Source organism: Eubalaena glacialis, chromosome 11, assembly GCF_028564815.1.
Source record: "Eubalaena glacialis isolate mEubGla1 chromosome 11, mEubGla1.1.hap2.+ XY, whole genome shotgun sequence".
NCBI classification, from domain to species: domain Eukaryota; kingdom Metazoa; phylum Chordata; class Mammalia; order Artiodactyla; family Balaenidae; genus Eubalaena; species Eubalaena glacialis.
Window position 1 is genome coordinate 16,357,957 of NC_083726.1, and position 27,403 is coordinate 16,385,359.

The following is a 27,403-nucleotide window of genomic DNA, read 5'->3' on the forward strand; positions in this document are numbered from 1 at the left end:
ATGCTTCTCTATCAGTCCTAGTGCAAGAAGACGGTTGGTGTTTGGTGAAGGAGTGATCACTGTATCAATGCCCGGTATTAACGAGGTTCATAAATGGGGGCCGGGGGGATGCGATCTGTAACGGGCTCACCACTCCTTGGACGCTCAGACCTGTGTAGGGCGGGACATCCTGGAATCGGGTGACCTTAATTTGTCTCTGTGCTGTTCAACTGATACTGTTACCTTGGGGATAAAGCATCACTTTCTGGTGAGCCTTAGCTGTTTGGTCTTTGGAATGGGAATAATTAGCACCTATCTCATGACGCAATTGTGTTAGAAGAACAGATGAGCTAATGTCTGAGAGGTACTTTAAGGTCCTCAGAGAAAGGCGGCATCTAAATACAAGGAATTATTATTATATAAGAAACCTAATTACTCTCAGCAGGAAGCAAACTAGCAACGCAAAGGAGACCAACTTAATGAATGGAAGGGGCAGATGCAGTTGCACTAACTGTGGCTGAAGAGACCGAAAAGCAGCTCACTCCGCTGGGCTGTTCAGATCATTTCACACGATCAGGACGGTGTCTCCTAATAACTTCAGAACTTCACAGGACCTGGGCTGCGGATTTCCAGGGCAGAGTAGCTTGCTGCTGATGAATATGGTGGTAAACGGGGGCCGAAGAAGCAGGAGGAATGCTTTCAAGTTCGACTGTTCGTGTTAAATAAGAAATGTTTCTACTTTGAACAAACGCATCTCGATAAGCCTTTACATATTCAGAAATGTAAATCTCTAAATCAAAACGTGAAGGCTAACACAGGTGGTTACTCCTTTCTTCCTTTCCCCCTTTCCAGTTATTGAATTAACCTTCTTTTACTCTCACACCAGCACCTTAAATAATCCCAAGGGGGAGGGGAGGAGACAAAAACTGTTGAATCATATTAGCTTTGTTCTGTTGTTGAATCGCTTCCAGATCTATCACATCACTTGCCATATCCCGGCTGACATAATTTTAATTCGGCTCTTCCTTACATGTTAACAGATAAATAATGCATAAGAAAACTTGATTAGCTTTCTTATTAAAACATCACTCTAAATGAGAGGAGGCGCTAGAAGACAATACAGTTTTTACACGGCTTTCCCATGAGCAGTTGAATGGTTTGATGTGATAAATTTGCATAGTCTGAAGCACACAAAGGGCTGATTAATTGAAACCCTTACAATGCTTCTGGAAGCAGCTATTGTAAAACAATAACCATAGGAACTTTACAAAATACACATGGCTGAATGTGTCAAGAGCTTAATAAAATGTGTTGAGGCTACACTATTTGGAAACAGAATTGGAGATTTTTATTCTGGGCCATAAAACACTAAACACCCTAATTTCAAAGCTTTACTTGGATATTTACTGAAAGGTCAGAGGGTTACAGGCTAGCTACCGAAGACCAAAATTTGTTCTTAAAAAACTAAATTAAAAAAAATCTTCTCGAGGTGTCTATGTGGACAAAATAATCTTGATTTCAAACGTTAAAGTAAGAGTTGCCAGAACTTCTTTTTGGAACAAAACTCTGAAGGATTGTCTGGCATCATATACCTTATCTTGGGGCTCACACTGTTAGCTCCATCGGCCCCCTTCTCCCCTCCCACTTGGAGTCTTTCATTCAAGCAGGATCAAGCAAAGTAGGGAGCCAAAGATATCCAGACTTTGAAGCTTCAGACTAGCAGAGAGGATTTTAGACAGTCTCAAGTGCTACATAAGTACAAGGTGTTATTATTATTACTTTAAATCAGAGTCTTTTCATTCTCTCAATTTTAGAGAACATAATATAGAGAATGGAAATAACAAGTGAAGGTCTGGAAAAGGCATAGTTTTTGCCCAGCCTTGTTTAACAAACAAACTTCCCTCTTGGCTTTTCTGCCACACACAAATTAATATTTTCTTACTTCCCACAGCCTCCTCATACCTACTGTATAAAGATTCTTTAATGTGTTGGAAAGTCAGGGTAGACTTTTTTTTCTTCTAATAAACATTCAGTTAATATCTTAATAAATTAATTTAACAGGTTGCTGAATAACTTTTATTAATGCAAAATGGAGGCAAGTGACCTTATAATGAAACTTTTGTTGAACAAGAGAGGGCCAAAGACGAATCTTCCAAACAATGTTATCCATAAATGCATAATCCTTATGAACCAATACTGTGAAAAAACTGCATTTGGTAAGACTATATTTCTATTTTAAAACAAAGTTTGACTTCACTCCACTTAAACTAGCTGTCTGAGGATTTAGGGGGCGATACTGAGGAGTGTATACCATTATCTCAGATTTGCAGTTATTAAAAAGCTTCTGTTTGCCAGGACAAACACTCTTGCTCAAATACAGTTTTTCCTCTCCTTTGGAATACTGTTTGGTATTGCTGCCGATTCTGTGATCTACAGGACCTTTGTTGGAGGTGCTAATCCTTTTTCACATGAGAGACTGAGAAATGTTCTTTCAGAGAAGTGATATATTGCCTTTTTTCCCCCTACATCAAAGGAGTCCACTTTTTCCTCCCTCATTGTGAATGGCAGCAAAAGTAAGAGGAAATCTGGAAATATAATAATTTGGTTTCCTGAGCAATGAAATGAAATTTAACTTGGGGAATTTCTTAGGCTGACAGATAATTTTTGTTAAAGGATTAAAAAATAAAACAAACAAACAAAAAACCCAACTGAGCAGGAAATCTGCTCACCCTTCTAATAAATGCACTAACCATCATAGAAAGCAAGGCTCAAGATAAAAGTGTTTGCCTTTGATGAGTTCCCTTCATATAGAATCTATGCCAAAGTTCAAGAGGCTTACATAACTTATTTTGATTTTAATAAGAATTCTAGTTCCAAACATGACTCCAATCAGCATTCTATGTGAATGTGTCTTCCTATCTTTAACTCTATCTATAAAGCTGATCAAGGAAGAATGTGAAGAGAAAACATGAAGAACATTCCAGACCCATCTCTGCTCTCTTTTCCCCTGTGGAGCATCATTATGCATCTATTATGTAAGTCATGGCTTCACTCTGAAGTACCTGGAAGTCTAGAACACTTGGGAAAGGAGATCAAGACTTGGGGTTCTAATATTTTCCCACCACCACCTGAATTTAAAACAAAACTAAACTTTCCTTCCTTGGTAAACAAACACACAACAATTTCATAACTTTGGTGTACAGGTTATTACTAAATCATCTCACCTTTTCCAATATTTTGCATACTACTAAAGGATGAACTGTTCTCGAGATTCTTGACCAAAGGCCAGCTCCTTTGAGGGGGAGCTGATTCACTGCGCATTTACTGATGAGATGCGCAACGGACCTCACAAAGACCCAAAGGACGAATGTACTTCATTAAAATTCTTTGAATTTCTCATTGGAAAACTATGTTGGAATTCCCTTATCTAAAAAGTGTGCTGTGAATGAATATTATCTGCTTTTCAGGCTGGAGGAGTCTTCATGTTAATTGTGACACCCTCTTCCTTACGGAATACTTTCTCCTTCCTCCATGCTTGGCTCTCTCTGCTTGGTCCTCCTCCATTACCCAGGTCACAGAAAGCGATGCTGTTTACTGGGTCTGTCACATTTTTAACAGCTACTGATCAAACACTTTCACTTCTCCAGTGGGGCTTCTCTGTCTGATCGATTACATTCAAGCTTTGCTTATCACACAGCACTGATGCTGATTCCCAACTACTTAGTACTGACTCTCCTGCCCCAGATCACCCACTTATTGCAGCCTCTTCAATCTTCTTGCTGAGCTTTTGTAACATAGAACACATAGCTACCACTGTTTAGCTTCCTCTTCACATTTGTTTCATTTAGCTACTAATTATCCTACCACCTTTGAAGTGAACAGGCTTGAGCAGGAGAGACACTCATGTCCCGTGAAACTAAATTTTCAAGTCTCCTTTAATTGTTAGAGAGGATATTTTAAGAGGCATTAGGTACAGAAATGCCATCTACATAGTATGCATATACAAAAAGAATTCCTAATAACAGCTTTGTCAAAGTAAACTTTTAACAAAACACAAAAATCAGGCCATCTGCAGGGCCACATCGCTTTCTAAACACCGAGAATAACAACTTCAATGCTCTAAATGGAAGGGGCAAAAAGAGATGGGCATAAAGATGACCTACATCAGAACAATCTTTATATTTTCTCATAGAGAACACATGTGTGTCAGCTTGCAGGAGATGTTACCAAAAAAAAATACATATATATATATATATATATGTAATTTCCAAACAATTCTATATTTCAAGAGTAAAAACTAAGTTCAACTAACTACTGCGCTTATGCTGGTGTGTATCTAGACCAAAACAGAAAGAAATCACTGTAGGAGTCACGGTGAGACACATGAAATTTTTATCAGCTCGTTTCATGACAACCACAATAGCATAACCGACATTGTGGACTATTCTCCGTTTCATTCGCATTTTTACTTGCTGGCATCCAACTCTTTCAGGCCTCACCCAGCTCATCTTTGGGTCCCACGCTTAGGGCTGGGTTGCTGCAGGGCTCCATACAGACGCCGCCAGCTGTGCCGGCTGCATGTGAATATTCCAAATCAGCTCCCCGCCAGCACTGTCCAAGTCACTCCCCTCAAGTACCCCTCCTTTTCTGTCTCTAACTATCACATCTAGCCAGATGAATCAGGAGAATGGGAAAAGTGGAGAACTCAAAAATTTACTTCCTCTTATATATGCTCAAATTCTTGATAGATTTGGGATTTTAACCAAAGCTACCAAGCCTGACCAGAGGACCAATTAAAGAAGGGAGTGGGGACAGTGTTTTACAATGAGGTGATTTTAGAAAGACAGGAATACCTGAAAACACAGCTCTGTGTTAGGAGTATATCTTAATATGGGGGTTTGGCAGACATTTCTGAAACAAGGTATGTGAGGATAGTGCTTCCTCTGGAGTGGTGGCAGAGGAGTGCTATGTGAAGCTGCTTATCCAGGAAGAAAGGGAATTTTGTGTCTCATTAAGGAAATATTAGAATTAATATTTAAATTACTAATATTAAATATAATATTAAGAAATATTAGAATTCTGTCCCAAGGGAAGGTTGTGTCTTTTCCAAGGGGAAATCTCAGGAAATATGGCGGCAACCTTTGGGATATCAAAAGAGAAAAGAAACACCTCAACTGGAATTAACAGAATGGGCAATGCACTTGGAATCAAAAATCTGGATTTGAATCCTGACTCTGCCAGCACTAAGCTGCAGTAGGCAAGCAAGCTACTCACAACTCTGACTCTCAATCTCCTACTCTGTATAGTAGAAATAACAATATCAACTAGAATTGTAAAGGTTAAAGGATGGAATATAGATGAAAATGCTTATAACTATTAATACACAAAAGGTAAACACTATAAATGCAGGTGACTCCCAAATTTTATCTCTAGTCCTAACCTCTCCCTGGAGCTCCCGACTCTATATCCAAATGCCTACTCAACCTCTTCACTTGGAGTCTAAAGGGCATCTCGAACCCGAGGGCCAAAATTTCAACCCCTGCCCTTGCTTAACTCCAAAAAAACCATTCCTTCCCCAGTCCTCCCCTTCTTGGTAAATAGCCCTCCCAGCTGCTCAGGCCACAGAACTCACCCTCAGTTCCTGTCTTTTCCTTCTCCAACATCTCTGCCATCAGCAACTCCCGTTGGCTCTAATTCCAGAACATATCCAGAATCCATCACTTCTCTCCAATTTTCCACTGCTACTGCCCTTGTCCAAGCCACCGTCCTCTCCTGCCTGGACCACTGCCACAGTCTCCCTGCTTCCCTCTCTGTTCCCCTCCAGTCTGCTCTCCATATGGAATCCAGGGTGATTTCTTAAAATAGTAATTAGATCTTGTCACTCCTTTGCTTACACTCACCACCCAACGGGCCTATTGGTTCCCAACATATTTAGTATGAAGTCCAAACTCCTTTCCTTTGGCCACAAGGCCCTGTAGTATGTGCCCCATCCTTTTTCTCTCACTATCTCAAACCATGTTCCTCCTCAGGCACATGCCTGGCCAGACTGGCCTTATGTCTATTCCCTGACTATGCCAAGCTCACTGATACCTCGGGGCTGTTGAACTTCACTCTCCCAGACCCTTGCTTCTCCGGCTCCTTTTCGTCCTCCAGGTCTCAGCTCAAATGTCGCTTTGTGCAAGAGGCCATCCCTGACCATCAATCCACAGTACACCCCCTCTCCCCGCAAACCAGTCACTCTTTCACATCAGCCTTCATCTGCAGCACTGATCACTATCTTAAATTACTGTGTTTGTGTTTTTATTTACTTCTTTTCCATCTGTTTCCTTCCCTAAGAAAACATAAACCCCAGGAAAGCAGAGACCCTGTCAGTATTTACCACTGTATTCCCAGTATCTAGAACAGTGCCTGGTACATAGTGAAAGCTCCAGAAATGGATCAATTAATTAATAATATAAGCACTTGACATGATCCTCCATCTTTGTGATCGGTGCCCTCATTTCCAGGCTTAACACCAGTCACCGTGGCCTCCTTCCTCTCCTTGGCTCTCTTTATTCCTGTCGGTCAACACGCTGCACTGATCTGCTCTTTACTGTTGTTCCCCATTTTTTCTTTCACAGGAAAAAAAATCTTCATCACAGCCTTCCAAGTCCAAACCCCACCCAGCCTGCCTTCCTTTCCTGCCCAGCCTGCGAGAGAAGACAGGGGACAGACCTAACAGCAGTTACCTTTACTGACTGCTGGCGGTGCTCCAGGCGCTGTGCTCCCTGCTTTACACACATCATTTTGTTTAATCCCAGTAACAACTCCTAGGAAACCGTCTCCATTTCAAAGGGATAAAATTGCTCACTTAGCGCTCAGGATCTCTACCTCTTTGCTATACTTTTTCTCAACCTGAAGGCTTTCTTTGAATGCTGAACAGAGGTGGCCATGAAGAAAAGAGGAAATGTGTCCATTCAGTAAGCCCGCAAGGCAGGGCAGGGCTAACGGGTATACATTACAGGAAAGCGCACTCAGGCTCAATATAACCATCGGAACGGTGCCACCACAGAACGGCTGCCTCAGAAAGCAGCAAGGGCCCCCCTCCACAGCTCATGTGCAAAGTGGAAAACGATCTGCCAAAAATAATCTAAAAGAAATTCTTATACTGGGGAAGATGGATTTGGACTAGACATCTAAAAGGTCTTTTTAAACTCTGAGATTTTGTCCCTATCTACAATAAGCTCTCAACTTCTCTCTCATGAATGGTCTTCACCGTATAGTTTAATATTTAACTATATGTAATCCTTTGTATTCATCTTTTTGCCAACTCCTTAGGGGAATTAGCCAAGGGTTGAGTTTCCTTTCTGCCTCCTAGAGAGCCCAACACGGTTCTGAGCCCATGGCAGTGACTTAAATATGACCAAATAGATTTCTTTGGGCTGTCAAGGCAGATTCTCACTGAAGCCCAGGGCGCACATGTGGGTGGGCATGTGCATTTAGCTATTTTGGTTGGAAAAGCTTCAGTGGGCTTGTGTGGCCAGTTGGCCAGTTAGGACTGGGGAGCTATGAGTCTAGGGTGATGAAAGCCCTGGTACCAGTCTGGATAAAGATGAGACATTCCATTTCTGATATTTACTAGGAAGAATAAATTATACTAATTTGGGGAGGGAAGATTTTGTCTTGTTATACCTATACATTTAAGATATTTAATTATTCCACAGACACATTGAGTGAATACCATATAATATGCAAAGTGCTGTGATGGGGGCTTGTGGGCGGTGTTAAATAAACTAGTAGGGCATGTTTCCTATCCTTGATAAATGTAAAATATACTTAAAGTTAGCAAACAAGGTATTCTGATATTTAACAACAACACATACAAATATTTTAAAACCATTGTTATTTCTGAATCTTTACAATTTATATATAAATGAAAAGAACTTGAAAAAATAGGCTTCTGCTACTGTCATGCCTCTGACTTCAGATGGGTGACATTCAAGGAAAGGATCAAAATGGTAGACCTTAGTTACAATAATAATCCAGGGAAAAGATAAGCTATTCTCAGATAATTAAGAGTTGACAAAATGTGGTTAATACTCTTCTGATAATTGTTAGCATTTATGTCATAATTCTGAGTGTGTGAACTATAAACATTTTAAACTTAGTTTTAAATCTTAGAAATGATTAGAACAACCAAAAAAAAAAATACACAAGGTACCTTGGAGGCAAGGCTCTGGTCAGCAGACAAAAGGTTGGTGCTCTAAAAACCCTCCTCACCTTTCATTAAAATAATTTTAACTTCAGTTCTATAAATTGCAGAGAAAAAAACCAAGCACACTAAGCATTCTTGTGTTGAACATTCTCGAATAATGGACATGTGGATTTCCAGTAAACAGGGCAGATGAAACACATGTTTATCTCTACTCCTTCTCCAAACCTCACTAACAGGAGAGTTGAGAAAATTAAGGTATAAACCTATAAGGAAAAAGAATGGACAAGAGAGAATTTTGAAAGCTGATGAATAGAGGAAAGAACAGTAAGTGACTTGAAAGAAGGAGGAAAATAAACCTCAGTACCTGCAGCAGAGGCACGAGGAAGTGAGCTGACTCAGCCCTCACCGCCACTCCCGGGAAGGCTCAGGAAATAGCCACAACGTGCTGTCAAAAGGGGGATGAGGTGTGGGGCTGAGGGCAGCAGGGCCGACTCGAAGGCCCCCATCCATCAGCAATTGCAGGGGGCTCTGCGTTAAAAATGGGTCTGGACTGGTCCCTTCTCACCGCTTCCCCTACCACCAGGCTTTTCCCACTCACCACCTGGGCTCTTAAAACAGCCTTTTAACTGGTATCACTGCTCGCCCACTCGCCCTATCATATTTCCCATCTGCTCAGGCCCCTCCGGGGGCGTCCCTCTCCCTCAGAGTAAAAGCCGAAGTTCACAGAGCGACCGTCGAGGCCTCACCCCTGACTCCCCCTGCTCCGGCCACACTGGCCTCGTGGCCGGGCCTCGAGCACGCCAGGCTGGCTGCAGCCTTAGACCTTCCTTTTCCCTCCTCTGTTCTTCCACCAGAGAGGGTCTGCTCCCTTACTGCTCTCAGGGCTTTCCTCAAAGTCATCTTTTCAACGAGGTGCTGCTCCTCGACCACTTTACTTAAAACTTCAGGACTAACCACTCCTGCCCCACATGCTTCCTATTCTGCTCCCCTATCTTTTATTTTTTTTTCTTCTCAGCACTTATCATTATCTCTCTTGCCCACAAGAATGTAGGCCCCACAAGGGCTGGGATTTTGTCTGTTTTGTTCACTGCTTATCACCAGGGCCTAGAATAGTACCAGACACTTAGGAGATACTTAATAAACACCTGTAGAAATATATGTCTGTATAAGAAATCATCAGAACCCGAGTTTCTATTCTCCACCCCATACAGCCAAGAAACTACCCTTCTACCCCAAAACTTACCCGAGAAACTGAACCACAATGACCCATGATCCACAGGTAGCAATTACAGCAGAGGGTGGGGTGAGGGGCTGGCCTGATACAGAGGAATCAAGTGAAAGTCTGTGCACTGAACCACGGGCTGCAGCCCCCTGCCCCTATCTGGCTTCCAGAAGGTCAGCTGATAGCCTTAAGCACTGCACCCACCCTCATTCCCAGCTGCAACCTTCAGGCAGTAGCTAGAAAGATCCTACTATGTAGAAACTGAACGTTCGCTGCCTGATCACCCTACAATGACAGCCACCAGTCAACAAGTTCTGTCCCTGGGACACAGAGCTTCCAAAGTTCAAGGAGGCAGCAGACATTAAAGGAAAGCTTCCAACCACAACAACCAGACCCTAAAACACATAGGAGGGAAAAAACCTCCCTAGAAACGGAGACAAAATTAGAAACAGAAGAAAACCAAAAAGCAAAACAATCAAAAAAGTAAAGCTAAAAACTAAAAGAAAACGAAAAATATATACATATATACCTGTTGTTGTAAAAAGGAGGAGTACAAATTAAATTTAAAACTGTAATTAGAAATTAAAAATATAATAGGTAGGTTAAAAAAATCTGGAAAATAAAATTAATCAAATCGCCTAGAAAGAAAAATAAGAGAAAAGAATGGAGAGTGGGGGGAGAAAAGATAAGAAAACTAGAGCATCAATCTGGAAGATCCAATATCTAACTAATAGGAAACCCAGAAAGGACATAGAGAAAATGATGAAGAAGAAATTACCAACAAGAAATATAAGAAAATGTCCAAGAATTGAAGGAACTCGAACTTCCAGAATAAGAGGGTGCCTGATTTCCAAGGGCAAGGAATGAAAAAAGGGTGTATGGAATTTCAGAATTCAAATCAAGAAGAAGATAGTACAAGCTTCCAGAGAGCGGGGTGGGGTGAGGGGAGAGGGAAGGATGGAAGGAGGAAAACAGAGAGAAACAGAGCATACACACAATGATCAGGAAGAACGACGTTACAATTCAGATAAGTAGCATGGAATCCAGACGATAATGTAGCAATGTGATCAAAATCCTTAGGGAGAAGAATTTTAAAATCTAGAATTCCATACTCAACCAAAGTATACATCAGGTATGATGACAGAACATGTTCAGACATACATGAGCTCAAAAAATTTACTTTCCATGCACACTTTCTCAGCAACGTAACGGATGGACTATCCCACTATGGGGGTGGGGGTGGGCTGGAGAGAAAAGTGACATGGGAAGAGCCAAGAAACAGGGGCTCAAATGGGAATTTCATAAATGACTACCATTCAGCAGGCTTAGAGTGTGCTGTGGACTGTGTCCCCGAAAATTCGTATGTTGGAGCCCTAACTCCTGGAATACCTCAGAACGTGACCCTATTGGGAGACAGGGTCTTTAAAGAGGCAATCAGGTTAAAATGAGGTCATTAGGGTGGGCCCTAATCCAGGATGACTAATGTCCTTATAAAAAGGGGAAATGTGGATACAGACATGTACAGAGGGAAGATGATGTGAAGACACAGAAGAAGACAGCCATCTATCTACAAGCCAAGGAGAGAGCCCTTAAAAGAAAGCAACCCTGATGACACCTTGATCTTACATTTCTGGCCTCCAGAACTGAGAGACAATAAATTTCTATTGTGTAAGCCACCCAGTCTGTGGCATTTTATTTTGGCAGTCCTAGCAAACTAACACAGAGTGCTTCCCAACTTTTTGGAAAACATTTTAGGGCACACAAGATGAGCTGCTTAGGGCCTTGGCTGCCCCAGACTCTGCCCTGCATTCCTGAGGGTTACAAGGATTAATCTCTCAGTTTATTACGATTCTTAAAACGTTGGCTGGGAAGGTCTGGCTCAGAGAATATAACCACCACAGTTTGGAGGAGGAAGAGTCGGGGTGCTATAAAAGAAATCATCTGGGGAAAAAATGATCCTAACAGACTACTGATCATGTGGAAGATTGTGCTGAGAGGCTGTTGATGGTATAGAAGAACGGTAAGAAGAATAAAGAAAATTAAGCAAAAATTTTAAATGAGATAATTATTAACTTCTGAAAAAATAAAGTTACATAGCAAAGGAAATGTACTCAACAATTACTTGGTTTGGGAATGAACAATATTTATGTAGTCAAATTATGCAATCTAAATAATTAAGTAACTCAAAATTATGATAAATCTATGCAGGGAATGGAGGTTGGGAGCAGGAAAGAGAAGTAGCAAAGTGCTTGGTCCTCCTACCTGTCACAATGGGAGATCAGCAGGTGACATCTAAAACGGATGAATGAATGTAGGGCTGCTTAAGAATATTATTTAGAAATACAAAGATGAAGATGAGACGAAATTGCTTCTAGGAAGCAGAATTGGAAGAAAGGCAAGGACTTATGTTTTTTAGTAGAAGCCACCCTTTCTTGTACTATTTGACTTTTTTAAGCCATGTGCATTTATTATTTAATAAAAAAAAATTATACTTAAAGGAAATAAAAATTATGTTCAGTTAAGCGTCCTATGTCATTCCTCCCATTACTCTGTTAAAGCTTACATTACCTATTTTTTTGTTTGTTTGCTTTTTTTTTCCCCCCAATCTTTTCAATAAATCTAATGAAGCTGTAAGAGAAGGGAATATCAAGGGAATCTAGGCTAATCAGAAGGTTTTACCCTTGGATTAAAAGCCATCTGGAAAAGGAAAACTAGCAAGATAAACTCCTCACTACAAGTGAAAGGTCATCGAGACCCAGGAGGACTTTTTTCAGTTTCATATAGTGATATGCTAGTCAAAGCCCCCTAAGAGTGAACAAACCTTTAAAATCTGCTACGTTTCAGATCACTGCAAGTTGGAAACCACTTCTGTCAATGAACATTAACCATATCATATTAATTGTTTGCAAAAATGCAACAGCACAAAGACTTGTTGACATTTTACCTAGAGGTCTGCATTCACAGGAACTTACTAATCAAGTGTGGTTTTCATTTTCAAAAGTAGCACGTTGATTATACTGTAACATATATACACTCATATATAATATACAGATTAAAACCTGGGTAAAATCAGTCCAACAAGAGTGGGGAATCTGTTGCTTTTCACTTTCCCCCACCTTCAATTCATTCATATATTCAACCGTTAGCAACTACCTACTAAGTATCTACTATGAGAAGGGCTCTTATGAAAATATAAAGACATGGTCCCTGTCCTCAAGAAGTTTAGTGGAGTGAGAACACAGTGGATAATCACTGAAATGTACTCCAGCCTTCAACTCTTTACACAATACTCTGATGGGGTAACACACAAGGATTTGGGCTTCAAGTTTGCAAACTGATTCAGAGTGGAGATGTCGTCTTATGGTGTGCATTCTTGTAAAGCTTCCAGTGCCAACATTTTACAAGGGAAGTATCAAGCTTTGCTCTTGTCTAGGTAATAGGTCAAGTAAAATAGAGGTTGTTAACAAGGCCATGGCTACCCCAGAAAGACTCAGGAGTGTATCTCAGAAATTGTCAAGACCAAGAGAGAAGGAGAAACAGTCTCAATATAGAGAATTTGACTTTCACTAGTAAGCAGTGGAAAATACGAGAACCTCAAGATATGTTTAAAAACACTCAAAAGTTAAGAATTAGCATCTTAGGGAACTGTATGAAGTAGAGGTGTCAAATTCACACTTATAGAAGGAATCAATTCTTCCTTATAAAATATTGATAGGCTGAAATAATCTTGTGTCTCTTAACTGAACTAAAAAATGCTTCTGATGAAATAGTATCTTAGTCTGAAACAGTTTCATTGATGGAATGACAACTAAGGCTAGATTCATTTGACCAAACAAATTGTAATATTTGATATACTTGCTTGGCAAATAAACAGTCAAAATCATCAAGAATACAATGTATAATTATCCTCAAACCAATCAATTAAAAACAAGAAGATACCATACCAGCAATTTATAAGCAAAGGTGAGGTTCAAAGTTGAAGAGTGAATGAATAACAGCCAATATTAATGATCATTGCTCTCACTTCTTGAGCACTTACTATGTGTCAGGCACAATCCTAACTGCTTAACAGTCAGGATAGCACAGTAGTTAGTTAAGAGCATGGACTCTGAAGCCAGGCTGCTAGGGTTTAGAAACGAGTTCTGCCACCAGCTGGGGACCTTGGGCAAGTGGCTAACCTTTCTGTGCCTCTGCTTCCTCATCTATAAAATGCAGATCATAACAGTACCTACCTCCTGGGATTGTGTAAAAAGCAAATGAGTTAGGAAATATAATGTGCTGAAGACACTGCCACACACACAGTTAGTGCTACAAAAGTGTTAGCTGCTGTTGGTGTTCTTAAAACCAGTAAGTGGCAGACAGAGAAAAAATTCAAACCCCAGGACAAACTTAAATACTAGGTATATATTGACTAGAAGAGACCTTACTGATAATGAGTTAATCAATAGTGACACAGTGCACACATTTCTTGAAGATAAAAAACAAAACAAAACAAAACAAAACATGAATGAAAACCCAGCATTGACCGTCAATGGAAAGAGTGAGGCTCGCCAGCGGGCTCAGATGGAGAAGCAGCATCTAGGAGGAGGATCACCGTGCGGTGGACAAAGCATGCACTGCAGGCGGGAGAGCAGGGGTCTAACACCAGCTCAGTGACTAGCTGGGCAGCCTGGACTGGCTGCTTACCAAGCGGAGTGTGAACTTCTCATCTGTTAAATAAAGGGGCAGATGAAGGTATCCTGTGGTGCTGACATCCTATGATACTATGCCCCAGCAGAACATACAGTATTTTAAATATATACCTTTCATAAAAAATAGGTATTACTATTTATTTCTGAACAGCCACTTGTACTTTAGTAGGTACATCATCTAGAATGTATTTATAATTATAATTTTGGTCCAAGCAGTTGTAGAATGAAATAAATAGCATAGCGAAGCAAAACCATGGTATATTTTTAAATGCCATTAAAATATAAACAGGTTAATCTGAGAAATAAAACAAGAATACTTTTGAGAACACAGTAATAATTTTTCAAACATACTAAATTTTTCTAATGAGCAGAGTTATAAAGTAGTTCTTATATAAAGTGGTTAATAAATATTTTACTATAGTTTTATTAAAAAGTTGAGAAATGAAAAAACTTACCTTTTTGCCCATGACGACTGCTGAATTTGTCTCCAATTTCTGGACGCCTTGTCTGTCTCAGCAGCATTTTGATCAGAAAAGCATCTTCGGCATTCGAAGATATCATCACTTTTTCAATATATGAATCCGTTGCCCCTTTGTAGCTAATATTAAGAGGAAGTCACTAAAGCAGAGTTTTCAAACTGCCCTTTGTGAACCTATCACCCTGGCCATATTTTATGTAATACCTATCACAGAATATTTTGCCATTCCCATTTTGGGCTCTGAAAAAATGACTTTCATTTTTCAATAACAAATTCAAATGTGACAATTTCCCTTGCACAGTCCTAGTTTAAAATGGCTAACATTTATTATGAGGCAGGCATAATGCCGTTTAATCTTCACCGCACATACTATTCACACATTGTTATTCCTTTACAGGAAATAAGGAATAAGGAAAACTTATAGGAAAACCGATGCTAAGAGAGGTTAAGCACTTGTCCAGGACACATGCCTCATACAAAGCAGACCTGGGGTTTGAGCTGGAGCCTGTTACTCAACTCCAAATTATTAACCACTTTTTAAATATTACTTTTATCTACTCAGCTCTCCCATCGTGAATTTTTTCACACACTTCACCTCTTATCTGTTTTTCATACCATTATTCAGAGTCTACTCTGTGTCAGATCCTTGTAGGCTCTGGACATACAAAGATTAAGTAGACATGGTTCCTGCCCCAAAGAAACACAACCAATAAAGGAAGAGAGAAAGGTAAGTGCAAGAAGGTTATCAGTAGTATGGGGAAGAGGAAAGGCCCGAGGGAGATGACAGTCAGTCCCACCAGGGGTTGGGGATGACAGTGGTAGCAGGGAGGGGCAGGCTATCAAGGACTGCTTCCCAGAGGAGGGGACCCTAGAGCTGAGTCCTGACCAGGGGGAATGAAATTCCAGGCAGAGGGAGCAGCATGAGTAAATGCACTGAAGTCAGATAGAACATCTGGAGAATAAGAGACAATTTACTAGAAATATGGGGGCCAATGTGCAAAAGGGTAAGGCTAGAGACGTATGCCAAGCGTCATGGACAGTCATGTATGTATTACTATTTCATTTGGCCTTTATCCTACAGGCAACACTGTCACTGAGAGTTTTACTCAATCTACTCAAGTTTTATTCTAGTTACTCAATAAAGTTAACATGAACAGATGAGTAATTTAGGGGAAAAAATTACTCTGGCAGTAACAGAGAGAGCCTGAGAGATGTGGGGAGGTACAAGACTGGAGGCGGATAAGTGGTCACCAATAACTACGAGTCTAGCAGGAGAGGGCCAAACTCAGACAGCTACAGCTGTCATTGGTGGATAAGAGAACTGCTAAGGAGACAGAACTTACAGGATTTACCGAATTAAGGTTTGTAATAGAAAGGAGTCAGGATGGCGGTGCCACTCACCAAGAGAGGGACCCGGAAGGAGCATGTCTGAGGCTGGGGTAGGCGAGGGGAGAAAGATGGTTTGGATCTGGGTTTGGGGCCCCTGCTGTCCAGGTGCTGGTATGGAGCTGAAACTGGGCAGATGTCTATCTGGGAGTCAGCAGCCAAAAGGAGCTAACTTCCAATTTCCCCTATTCCTTCTTTTTAAAAACCTTTCAGTGTATTTCCAATACATACGTGATGGGCACATCTTTGTACTGCGGCTGCTGGGGCACATTACTTCCTTCCAAGGGAATCTGAGTCACTGTGGGCATGGACTTATTTACAAGCACTTGCTTGTTTTCTACTTTCTCACCTAAGAAAGAGAGAAGGGTGTTAGACAAATCACTATCATCTGTGTGGAACGCAAAGATAATTGGTGCATAAAACCATGTGATTAGACTTGGTGCATGAAATCCAGGAATGGAAGAAAACAAAGTCCACACAGTGCGAACTAGAGCTCAACAGGGCTTGCCTGTAACTTTGCAAGCCCATTTGAAAAACCCATAGATTAAGATCACACTGTGTATAAAATTAAGAAACTCATTTAGGGGACCATATTAATGCGAGAAAATTCATGTCAGTAGGTAGCAATTTAAAATATCTCCTTGAGTGTTAGAACAGGTTTGGGCCACTTACTAGTTATTTCAACCAGTAATAAGTCACCACCAACCTAACCTGGACAATGAGAAAATACAAATATTTCTTTGATTTTCCTGCTATTCTCACCTTTGCTTGGTACCTGTTCATGGTAAGCTCAAAGACCAACTACTACACTACTGTCACTGCACTTATTTTCCCTGCCACAGCACCCACGTTTAAGAGTGAGAGAAATTCTCCAAGAAACAAAGGCAGCAAGAGGTAGGGGAAGCCATGTACCACGTGGCTCGGGGCACCACAGCGGATGCAGCATCACCTCCCGCAACTCACCCCCTGGGCAGCATCCGTTGGCAGGGCCATGTGGACTTCCTCTCCCACCCACCTTTCCAACCCAGCCCCCCTTCTCGCCACCTCCCCATGGCTCCTGTTGCCTGGTGGCCTCAAGAGCTCTCATTTGGCCCCCTCTATCTTGGCTCCCTTCTACTTTCTTCTCCACACTGCGCCCTGCCTCTCCCCCTGCCCCTCCCCCCCATCCCCACAGGCACACTGGCCTTCCTCAGGGTCTTTTAGTGAGCGAGCTGCAGGACACCTGCACAAGCCCTTCCCCCGCCTAGACACCCCCCCCTTCCGCTTCACTGGTTAACTCCACTTATCCTGCAGCTGTCGGTCACCTCCCCAGGGAAGGCTACCTTGATCTTCCTGACTAGGTCAAATACTCTTGCCATAAAATGGCCTCATAGCTCCTTATATGATTCCTTAACCTGGTTGTAATTTGACCTATGTTTGTGTGTGATCCTTTGATCAACGTTAGTCTCCCACACTAGCCTACAAGACTCATCGGGGCAGGGGCTGTGGGTTGTATCAACAAAATTCATCACAGGTTTATAAGTACAACAGAGTCACAATTTTTAGTGGAAGAGGATTCTGAAGTCAGTCTGTAAGCTAAATGCACAAATGATGAAATACTGGTGTAGATGCAGGGACACAACCTTATTCTAAATATTTCCTTAAAGTGGCTTTATTTAAAATAATAAGTAGAAAAGTATAACTAGAATAGATTGCTGTTATGTAAAAACGTATGCACAGAAAAACAGACTGGAAGGAAATTCATCAAAAGTGACCACATTGGTTGAGTTAGGATAGGGTTTTACAGGTTGCTATTTTTTTCTGCCCTGTATACCAAACATTTAGAAATACTGTTGAATAACTTTCATAATTTAAAAATGTATACATTAAAAAAATTTTTAAAGGCTTTCACCTGGAGAACAAATACCATCTGCATCTAAAATTTCATGTCGCCAGATGGGTTTCCTTGTAGCAGCATCCAACATCGGCCCCATCACTTTATCAAAAGTCTGATTGGTATATCGTTTCAAAGTACATTTAGCATTTTTATATACAAGGCAACGCCCAAAGCCTAAAATGAAACCAAAATGGGTTCAGAACCACAAGTAATATGAAACTATGAGAAGTCAAGATTTGTGTTATTCAACAACCCTCTACACTCTACCTCCCTTCCCCGCCAAAAAAACACCCCAAAACTGCTCTACATTTAGATAATCTGAGACTGGCCAAACCATATAACAATCTGATAACTTGAAGAACTGGCTCAGGATCTCTACGTACTAACCATATAAACACTAGAATCTCTACAACCATTTTCCAGCATGGAATATACCTCGTCAGGTTGGAGGAAAGTGACAGAAACCTAAGAATGTCACTGGGATTCTTTGAGAGCACAGAGCCATAGCACATGAAAACTGGAAAGGGCCTTAGAGATCACCTGGTTTAACCTCTCTATCCTACAGGTGCTACGAGTGAGGAGCAGAGAAATTAAGTGGCCAAGGTCACCCAGCAAGGTGGTGGCTGAGTTGAGACAGACCGAGTTCACTGATCAGCCAGCATTCTTCTCATACATCATTTTGGTGCATAACTTCTGCTAACCTTCTCTGGAAGGTTTTCCTTTTGCTGATTTTGGCATTTAGAGGAAGTCCCAAACAAGCAAACAAAAACATTAATTTTTCTCCAGAGAGGAGAGAGAATAAAAAGGAGCAATCAAATAATTTTAATGGGAGAGACAGTTCACCGCTGCCCTGAAGATTAGAGTTTAGTTTGATTACATTTTTAGACCACATTTATCTAGTGGATGAGGGAAAAGTGCTAGGACCAATTAACAATCTAAACATTAAGAAAAGTAAGCAAAATGAACAGAAGAAAACCTTTAGATGGAGCAAAAAACTCAACCACTGAATCCCACAAAAAGATTTGTCAGTTGTTCAAAAGAGCTGCCAATCCTGCACTAAATAACATTTCCTAACATGCTATGGCTGTATTTCTTTTTTCCCCTTTGGCCAAGCAGTTATTTTAAACTGGATTCTCCCTCTAGTCTCCTGAGGATATACTGAGCCATGTCAGAGTTCACTTAAACAGGAAAAAGTCTCCAGATTAAATGCCAGCTATTACTGAAGAAATAAATGCATAGCTGTAAAATCCTTTGCTTATGATTCTCCACCAAAAGCAGAACTCTTTCAAGAAATCTAAGAATGTGAGTCAGAAAATCAATCAGGGAAGAGTGGATTTCTTAATAAAATCTCAGTGCTCTAATGTAATTTTTTAAATATGAAGGTGACCATGCGATGAAACAACACATTTCTACAACTGGATAGTAGATGAAGATATTTGTGTGTCTTCGAGAAAGGTCTTCGTCATTATGGCTCCTGGTAAATTGTGTATGGCCATAATAAACTCGGCTCAGAGAGCCAGCTGCTTTGGAAACATTACATGATCTTGAAATTTCGTACAATGGCCATTAAGTGCAACATGCTGGAGTGCTGTGTGAATCTGAACTGCATGAAATCAGAAGCGTTTTCTCCTAAGTGTAAATGGACATTTTATTTACAGGTGGGAGCTTAAAAGCAAGAGGACAGTAAACTCAGATCATTAAATTGTGTTGTGGGGTTTCTGACAGATATCACAAAGTCTTCAGATTTCCACATAAATGTAACCAGTTAATCAGAAAGGAAAACACCTAGTTTTAAAGCATGGCTGTTGTCATTTGGAGGAAAAAAAGAGGCATAAATTAAGTGCAGCCAACATTAATGCCAAAGACACATGTCTAGGAGTACTATTATGGCTGCCTAGCAACTAGGAAGAGTGAAGGGGAAGGCAGAGTGGGTACGTAGGGAGGAAGGAGAGAAACAGACGATGAAGACAGAAGTCAGACCGCAGATCAGGTGATGGCTAACAAACCACCAAGTGGGGACCTGCAAAAGTAAACTGTCAAAACTGGGGAAGAAAAACGTAAAAACAATGAGCCAGGGTTTGTGTATGTGTACTTTTATCATTTTGCTAACAAAAAGGTACAGCATTATAGGGTTGAGATATACAATTAAAAAAATAGCCTTTTACATACAAATATTGCTACTGTCCTCTCAAACAGGTTTGTTGTTGAATATATAACTATTTTCAAAAAACATATTTCACTTATTGTAATTCCTGCTAGGAAATAAACAAGTTCTTACACATCTTCTGTTGAATTGTCTCAAGTCAGCAATAAATTAAAATAAAGGAAAAAAAAAGATTCCTTATTAATATTTAACTAATTACCTCTATATAATATTCATTTAAAAAATGTTAACACCAAAACATAACCACCTCCTGTTTGTATATTATAAAATTCAAATCACTTAAAACTGACATTACCATTTTGACATCAAGTGACTTTCATATTGATCATGCCTGTATCTAAATCTGCACAAAGCACCTTTGGTGTTAGAACTTTGAAAATTCACTTACCTCTGTCCAAGGAAGCCTTGTTTAAAACAAGAGCATCTTCTATATCATAGCCACTATAACTCATCACAGCAACTGTCGCATTCTGTCCAGCTGGCAGTTTCTCAAATTCTATCAACTCAATAGTCTTTGTTTTAACCATGGGTTTTTGTGGATATGCCAGGAGATACATGAGAGTATCAATTCTGTTCCGCTGGTTGTATCCAATGGTACCTTCATTGATATTGGAGAAAATGAGATGCAACTTTCTATTATATCAAATAATTAGCTACCAATGAATACAGAGATAAACACATTAATTTTACTAATTAAAATGAAGAAAATCTTCAGGTCAAATATTTAAAGAGCAATACTCTCATAGTGATTAACAACTTTTAAAAACAGTTTTTCTCAGTTATGTTAAAAATCCTACAAAGAAGAAAAATCACATTCAAGGTGTACTAATCTAAATAATTTCAACTTTTTGGATTTATAAAATTGATCCCATTTGAAGAGTTTTAGTCTCCACTGGTTAATTTCACATGTAAGTCAACAATTCTGTATTTGGTTCTACTATGTTCCAGGCACATTTCCACTTGCAATTGGAGAACACCCCCCAGTGCTGACAGGCAAAAAGCTTATACAGTAGGACAAACAGATACATTTCATCAAAAGAAATCAACAATTACAAATGTTCTAAACGAAAAGAAAGCAGGAAAAAAGGGAGGGAACAGGATGAAGAGGAGAGTGAAAGCAGAGAAGAGCAGACTTATCCATTTGCTTAACTATTCATTTATTAAGCAGTTAATAAACACCTACTCTGTGCCCAGCATTGGAGATAAAATGGGGAAAGGCAGGGTCCCTTCCCCTAGGGAATCCAGGGCCCTGTCCAGTCAGGGATAGGCTTTTCTCTCCTTAGCAATCAGCCTTTCCACCTGATTGGACTTTGGAGGGGTATCACTGTCATCTGAAAGTGAAACCAGAATGTTACCTACCCTTCTTCTTTTTCCCCATTGGGGTGCATTAGGGTTCAAAGACCTGCCTGAAAAAAGGCTTTCAGTCTCCTGGGCTTGTGAACACACAATCACTCCTACTCAGAGACCTTAAAAACCAGGAAACTCATGTTTGTCCTACTGTTGAGCTTGAGTGTGGGCTTCTCCCAGGTATCTCTTCTTTCCTGCCCTGAGTGGCGCATCTACAACCCTCACCCACCCTAAGACGTTAACGTGCCATTTAATGGAGTTAAGCTTTAATGTGAGTAGATACCAAAACTCAGTATTTATTTTCTTTACCTTTTTCTCTTATGTCATTAAATCAATGGTGATTTCAATTCAGGGATGAAAATAACCTATTCAGGCAGCAAAAACAATATGGTACAATACTCCTTGACGATTACTATTGAAAGAAATAATGAAATCTGTGGGGCTCTAAAGAAACGAGCACCTGGTACAGTGCTGGGCTCACCACCGATGTCCAATAAATGTCAAGTAAACGAAATTATGAGAATACATATTTGTGCTTAAGTCTCTAGAAAATTTATCAAGCGTCAGCTGAAAAACAATAGCTAAACTGAACCTCATCAAATTTTTGTCAGGTTTACACTATAAATTGCCAATTAATGTTATTTTAGTGCCAACTAATAAACTGGGCAGGATACCTGGTAATAGATCACTTCCTGTTTTAGAAAGAAAATTGTTGCTGCTTGGATTGTTCACTGACAATAAGTTGGTTCTTTTACATGAAATCATTTCATGTTGAGATTTCAGCTCCAATGAGACAAGGATTCAGGCAATGTCCCACTAGGCTGCCAAACATGTCCTCTGAAACCTGAGACGAGCATTATTATGCAGCAGGGAAGCATAGCCGGCTGCACCTCTAAACAATGGTGAAAGAGATGGGATCCTGCTATAAATTGTGCTACCAGGCCCAGAACTTAATTCTTGGGCACTGCAACTGACCATCGAATAGATGAACAGCAAAATGGTTTAGCAAAAGTTTGGTGCTTATGATCTCATCAGAAATTTTTCTTTAAAGACTTTTTAAAGAAGTTGTAGGCGTATACATATATACACATCTTTAGCAGCACTGACAATGGGTGTGTACGTTAAAACATGATTTATAAACTACGACTTCTAAATTATAAAACTTCCAAATGCCACCACACACCATAATTTTATAAAAATTTTGAATGACTGGTTATTTTTACCAATAAGCAAGCTTTTTAAAGAAAATGTCATGTAGAAATTACATTATAACACTAGTCTGCGGTGAAGCACATGCTCAAACTGGGATGCCTCTATTAGTATTTTCAGCTTCCTTAAGGGCACTTCATATATATAATAACTAATACAACAAGAATATCTATAAGCTGAATTCTCCTTCTACTGTCCCATTTTGCTATAACTATAATCTCCAATGATTTCATTTTCTTACTACCCAGGACATAATCTTTCCTATAAAGTCTTATTTTCTTGATCAAAACTTTCTTAAGGAGTCACAGGTTGGCATAACAAGGTATGTAAATGTACGTTAAAACAGTGAAGAAGTTTATTATTTTAAGGTGAGATGAAAAAATGTAAGGATGCACATAGTTTAGAAAATGTATACTGAGAAACATAAAATGAAGTTTTGTACATTTATCTATTTTTTCCCATCCTCCTTTGCCCAATTTCTTTTTATTTAATCAATATTACTGAATTACAATAAACTTCACCCATTTAAAGTGTACAAGTTGATGAGCTCTGACAGATATATGCATCTGTGAAACCACCACCAGAGTCAAGATCCAGAACATTTCCAATACTCCCAAAAGGTCCCTGCCTCTGTCCCTGGCCCCAGGCAACCAAGGATCTGTTTATCAGTATAGATCAGTTTGCCACTCTTGTGCTGCTTCTTTCATGTAGCATGATTCTGGGATGCATCCACGTGGCTGTAACAGAGTTCATTGCTTTTTATTGCTGAGTAGTATTCCATCATATGAATATACATTTTGTTTATCCATTCAACTGTTGATGGATATTTGGGATGTTTCCCGTTTGGGGCTACTGTGAATAAAGTTGCTATGAACATTCAAGCACAAGTCTTTGTATATTTATTTCTCTTGAATAAATACATAGGAGTGGAGCTTCTGCGTTGTTTGCTGAGGGTATGGTTAACTTTCAGAAACAACTTAAGAATTTTCCAAAGTGATTTTACTGTTTTACATTTTCATCGGTGCGTGAGCATTCTGGCTGCTCCACATCCTCACAAACACTTAGAATGTCAGTCTTTTTTTTTTTTTTCCATTTTCCTTTTTTTTTTTTTTAAACATCTTTATTGAAGTATAATTGCTTTACAATGGTGTGTTAGCTTCTGCTTTATAACAAAGTGAATCAGTTATACATATACATATGTTCCCATATCTCATCCCTCTTGCATCTCCCTCCCTCCCACCCTCCCTATCCCACCCCTCTAGGTGGTCACAAAGCACCGAGCTGATCTCCCTGTGCTATGCGGCTGCTTCCCACTAGCTATCTATTTCACATTTGTTAGTGTATATATGTCCATGACACTCTCTCACCCTGTCACATCTCACCCCTCCCCCTCCCCATATCCTCAAGTCCATTCTCTAGTAGGTCTGTGTCTTTATTCCCATCTTGCCACTAGGTTCTTCATGACCTTTTTTTTAAATTTTTTTTTTCCCTTAGATTCCATATATATGTGTTAGCATACTGTATTTGTTTTTCTCTTTCTGACTTACTTCACTCTGTATGACAGACTCTAACTCCATCCACCTCATTACAAATACCTCCATTTCATTTCTTTTTATGGCTGAGTAATATTCCATTGTATATATGTGCCACATCTTCTTTATCCATTCATCCGATGATGGACACCTAGGTTGCTTCCATGTCCTGGCTATTGTAAACAGAGCTGCAATGAATATTTTGGTACATGACTCTTTCTGAATTATGGTTTTCTCAGGGTATATGCCCAGTAGTGGGATTGCTGGGTCATATGGTAGTTCTATTTTTAGTTTTTTAAGGAACCTCCATACTGTTCTCCATAGTGGCTGTATCAATTTACATTCCCACCAACAGTGCAAGAGTGTTCCCTTTTCTCCACACCCTCTCCAGCATTTATTGTTTCTAGATTTTTTGATGATGGCCATTCTGACCGGTGTGAGATGATACCTCATTGTAGTTTTGATTTGCATTTCTCTAATGATTAATGATGTTGAGCATTCTTTCATGTGTCTGTTGGCAATCTGTATATCTTCTTTGGAGAAATGTCTATTTAGGTCTTCTGCCCATTTTTGGATTGGGTTGTTCGTTTTTTTGTTATTGAGCTGCATGAGCTGCTTGTAAATCTTGGAGATTAATCCTTTGTCAGTTGCTTCATTTGCAAATATTTTCTCCCATTCTGAGGGTTGTCTTTTGGTCTTGTTTATGGTTTCCTTTGCTGTGCAAAAGCTTTTAAGTTTCATTAGGTCCCATTTGTTTATTTGTGTTTTTATTTCCATTTCTCTAGGACCTGGGTCAAAAAGGATCTTGCTGTGATTTATGTCATAGAGTGTTCTGCCTATGTTTTCCTCTAAGAGTTTGATAGTGTCTGGCCTTACACTTAGGTCTTTAATCCATTTTGAGTTTATTTTTGTGTATGGTGTCAGGGAGTGTTCTAATTTCATACTTTTACATGTACCTGTCCAATTTTCCCAGCACCACTTATTGAAGAGGCTGTCTTTTCTCCACTGTATATGCTTGCCTCCTTTATCAAAGATAAGGTGACCATATGTGCGTGGGCTTATCTCTGGGCTTTCTATCCTGTTCCATTGATCTATATTTCTGTTTTTGTGCCAGTACCAAACTGTCTTGATTACTGTAGCTTTGTCAGTCTTTTTCAATTGAGTCATTCTAATGAGTGTGCAGTCATATCTCACAGAAATTTACATTTACCTGATGACTAATAACGTTGAACATATTTTCATAAGCTTATTGGTTATTCCTTTGTGAGGTGTCTGAGTTTTTTTTTCCCCTTTTACTTGGGTTGCCTTATTATCGAAGAGTTCTTTGTACATATACTGGATACAAATCCTCTATCAGATATATGTATTGCAAATACCTTCTCCCATTCTGTGGCTTAATGGTGTCTTTCATATTCTGAACAGTATCCTTCAAAGAGAAAAAGTTTAATTTTGAGAAAGTCCAATTTATTAATTTTTTCCTTTTTTATAGTTTGTGCTTTTGGTGTTCTATCTAAGAAATCTTAGGTGATTTGAGTTCACAAGGATGTTTGCTTAAGTTTCCTTCTATAAGTTTTACAGTTTTAGCTCTTACATTTAGGGCTGTGATTCATTCTGTATTAACTTTTTGTATGGTATGAGGTAGAAGCTGATGTTCCTTTTTTTCTATATAGATACTGAGACATTTTATTTTGTTGAAAAGATTCTCCTTTCCTCTAAATTGCCCTGATATGCTCATCAAAAATCAATTGCCCATAAATGTGTGGGTCTATTTCTGGATTCTGTTCCATTGAACTATATGTCTACCCTTATGTCAATATCATTACTGTGGTTTTAGGGTAAGTCTAAACACCAGGTTGTATGTCTTCCAACTTAGTTCTTCATTTCAAAGATTGTTTTCAAAAATCTGCATCTGATTTCTTAACAATTTTAATGTGCCCAGAGATTTATTCGTTGTTGAAACATTTATTAAGTACCTACTAAACTGGCACTAGGCTAGGCCCAAGGGATATAGTAATAAATAACAGACATAGTTCCTGTCCTCAAGGAACTTATAATCTATGGTCTAGCAGGGAAGGTACCTTCATCATGATCCACAGTGAATTGGAAAAAGTGAGGAAAGAAGTTAGTTTCAGTGGAGAAAAATTTTAGTAACTTTTATAAATGTCATGGTGTAAAAGATATAATGTAACTTCTTATAAGTTTCTCAACCAAACTGGAATTCAGTTTCCTTGTCAGAAACAAAAAAGGTATGTATTATAGTTGACAGGATTATTAAGATGATTTAAAAGAAATGTACGTAAATCAGTTGGGTATTCACTAAGTGGCAGCATTCATTATGACTAATATTAACAATATTAGTAAAGAAAATATACACCCATCACCCTGCAATACCACCCATTCTACCTCCAACTCTAACCCGACATACTGAACTTTAATTTTACCTCCGTAAGTGCTGATTATTAACATTCTAGTCTCAGGAACTGTCACATAAGCTTACATCTAAAATAGCTACAATGATCTTATTTTTTTTTAACCAACAGAATTCTAAAAAAGAATTGCCAGGGATAATTTGGTCAAGACATCTTTTCATTTTGTATCCCCAAATGGATAAAAAAATAAATAGTCTAAAAAAAAATTCAAACAGAAAGTGGGAGAAGAGGAGATGTAGAATGAAACAACATTTTATGAGGATCTTTGTATATTATGTGTTTTTAATACTTTAAAATTCTCCAGCCTATTTCTAGTACATCCCATCCTACTGTAAAGTGGGGGATACGAGAGAAGGAACTACCCACTTAGGAAGAGACTCTATTGAAAACAAAAACCGAAACAGAAGTTGCATTAGCTCCTGACTTTAAAAAAACAAAAAACAGAACAGTCCCAGCAATTTGGAGTTGAAGGAGGAAGGGGTGGTGAGAAGGAGCGGGGGCTGGAGGAGGTATGTGATGCATATTCATTAACCGAGCTGATAGTGACTAAAAGATCCTTTTAAAGAGGAGAAAGTGTTCCACTAGAGGATTGCCAACTAATAAAATGGGCAGGATATGAAAGTGTGACTCATGTGAACTTGGTGTCTGGTGCCAGGGAGAGAGCATACAATGCAGCCCCATCACACAGCCTTCACTTGTAGCACTGAGTGACCTGGAGACCTTTCCATTTCCACACACGTCTACCTGACTTCTTGCTCTGAACCATGTCACAACAAACAGAGCCATATCCATGGAAGGGAGGTGTTTCTCAGTAGCACAGTAAGACGCAGTGTGGAAACTTGAACTTTATGAATAATTTAAAGAGCCTTAGATTTAAGAACACCCTCTGCTGGTGT

At 39.6% G+C, this 27,403-nt stretch overlaps 1 protein-coding gene across 4 annotated transcripts in view; it reads right to left on the minus strand.

Annotated features, from left to right (window-relative positions):
- The window catches only part of POLR3B (RNA polymerase III subunit B), a 122,235-nt gene that overhangs the window by 19,356 nt on the left and 75,476 nt on the right, over positions 1-27,403 (minus strand). For 3 of the 4 annotated variants that reach the window (XM_061206515.1, XM_061206514.1, XM_061206513.1), the window contains 4 exons: positions 20,379-20,588; positions 17,842-18,000; positions 16,182-16,299; positions 14,542-14,684 (listed from right to left, as the gene is read on the minus strand). In XM_061206515.1, the coding sequence (XP_061062498.1) occupies positions 14,542-14,684; positions 16,182-16,299; positions 17,842-18,000; positions 20,379-20,588 (630 nt within the window). Of the gene's footprint in view, positions 1-13,971; positions 14,105-14,541; positions 14,685-16,181; positions 16,300-17,841; positions 18,001-20,378; positions 20,589-27,403 lie in introns of those variants that run through there. The other variant, XM_061206517.1, reaches the window with a different exon arrangement.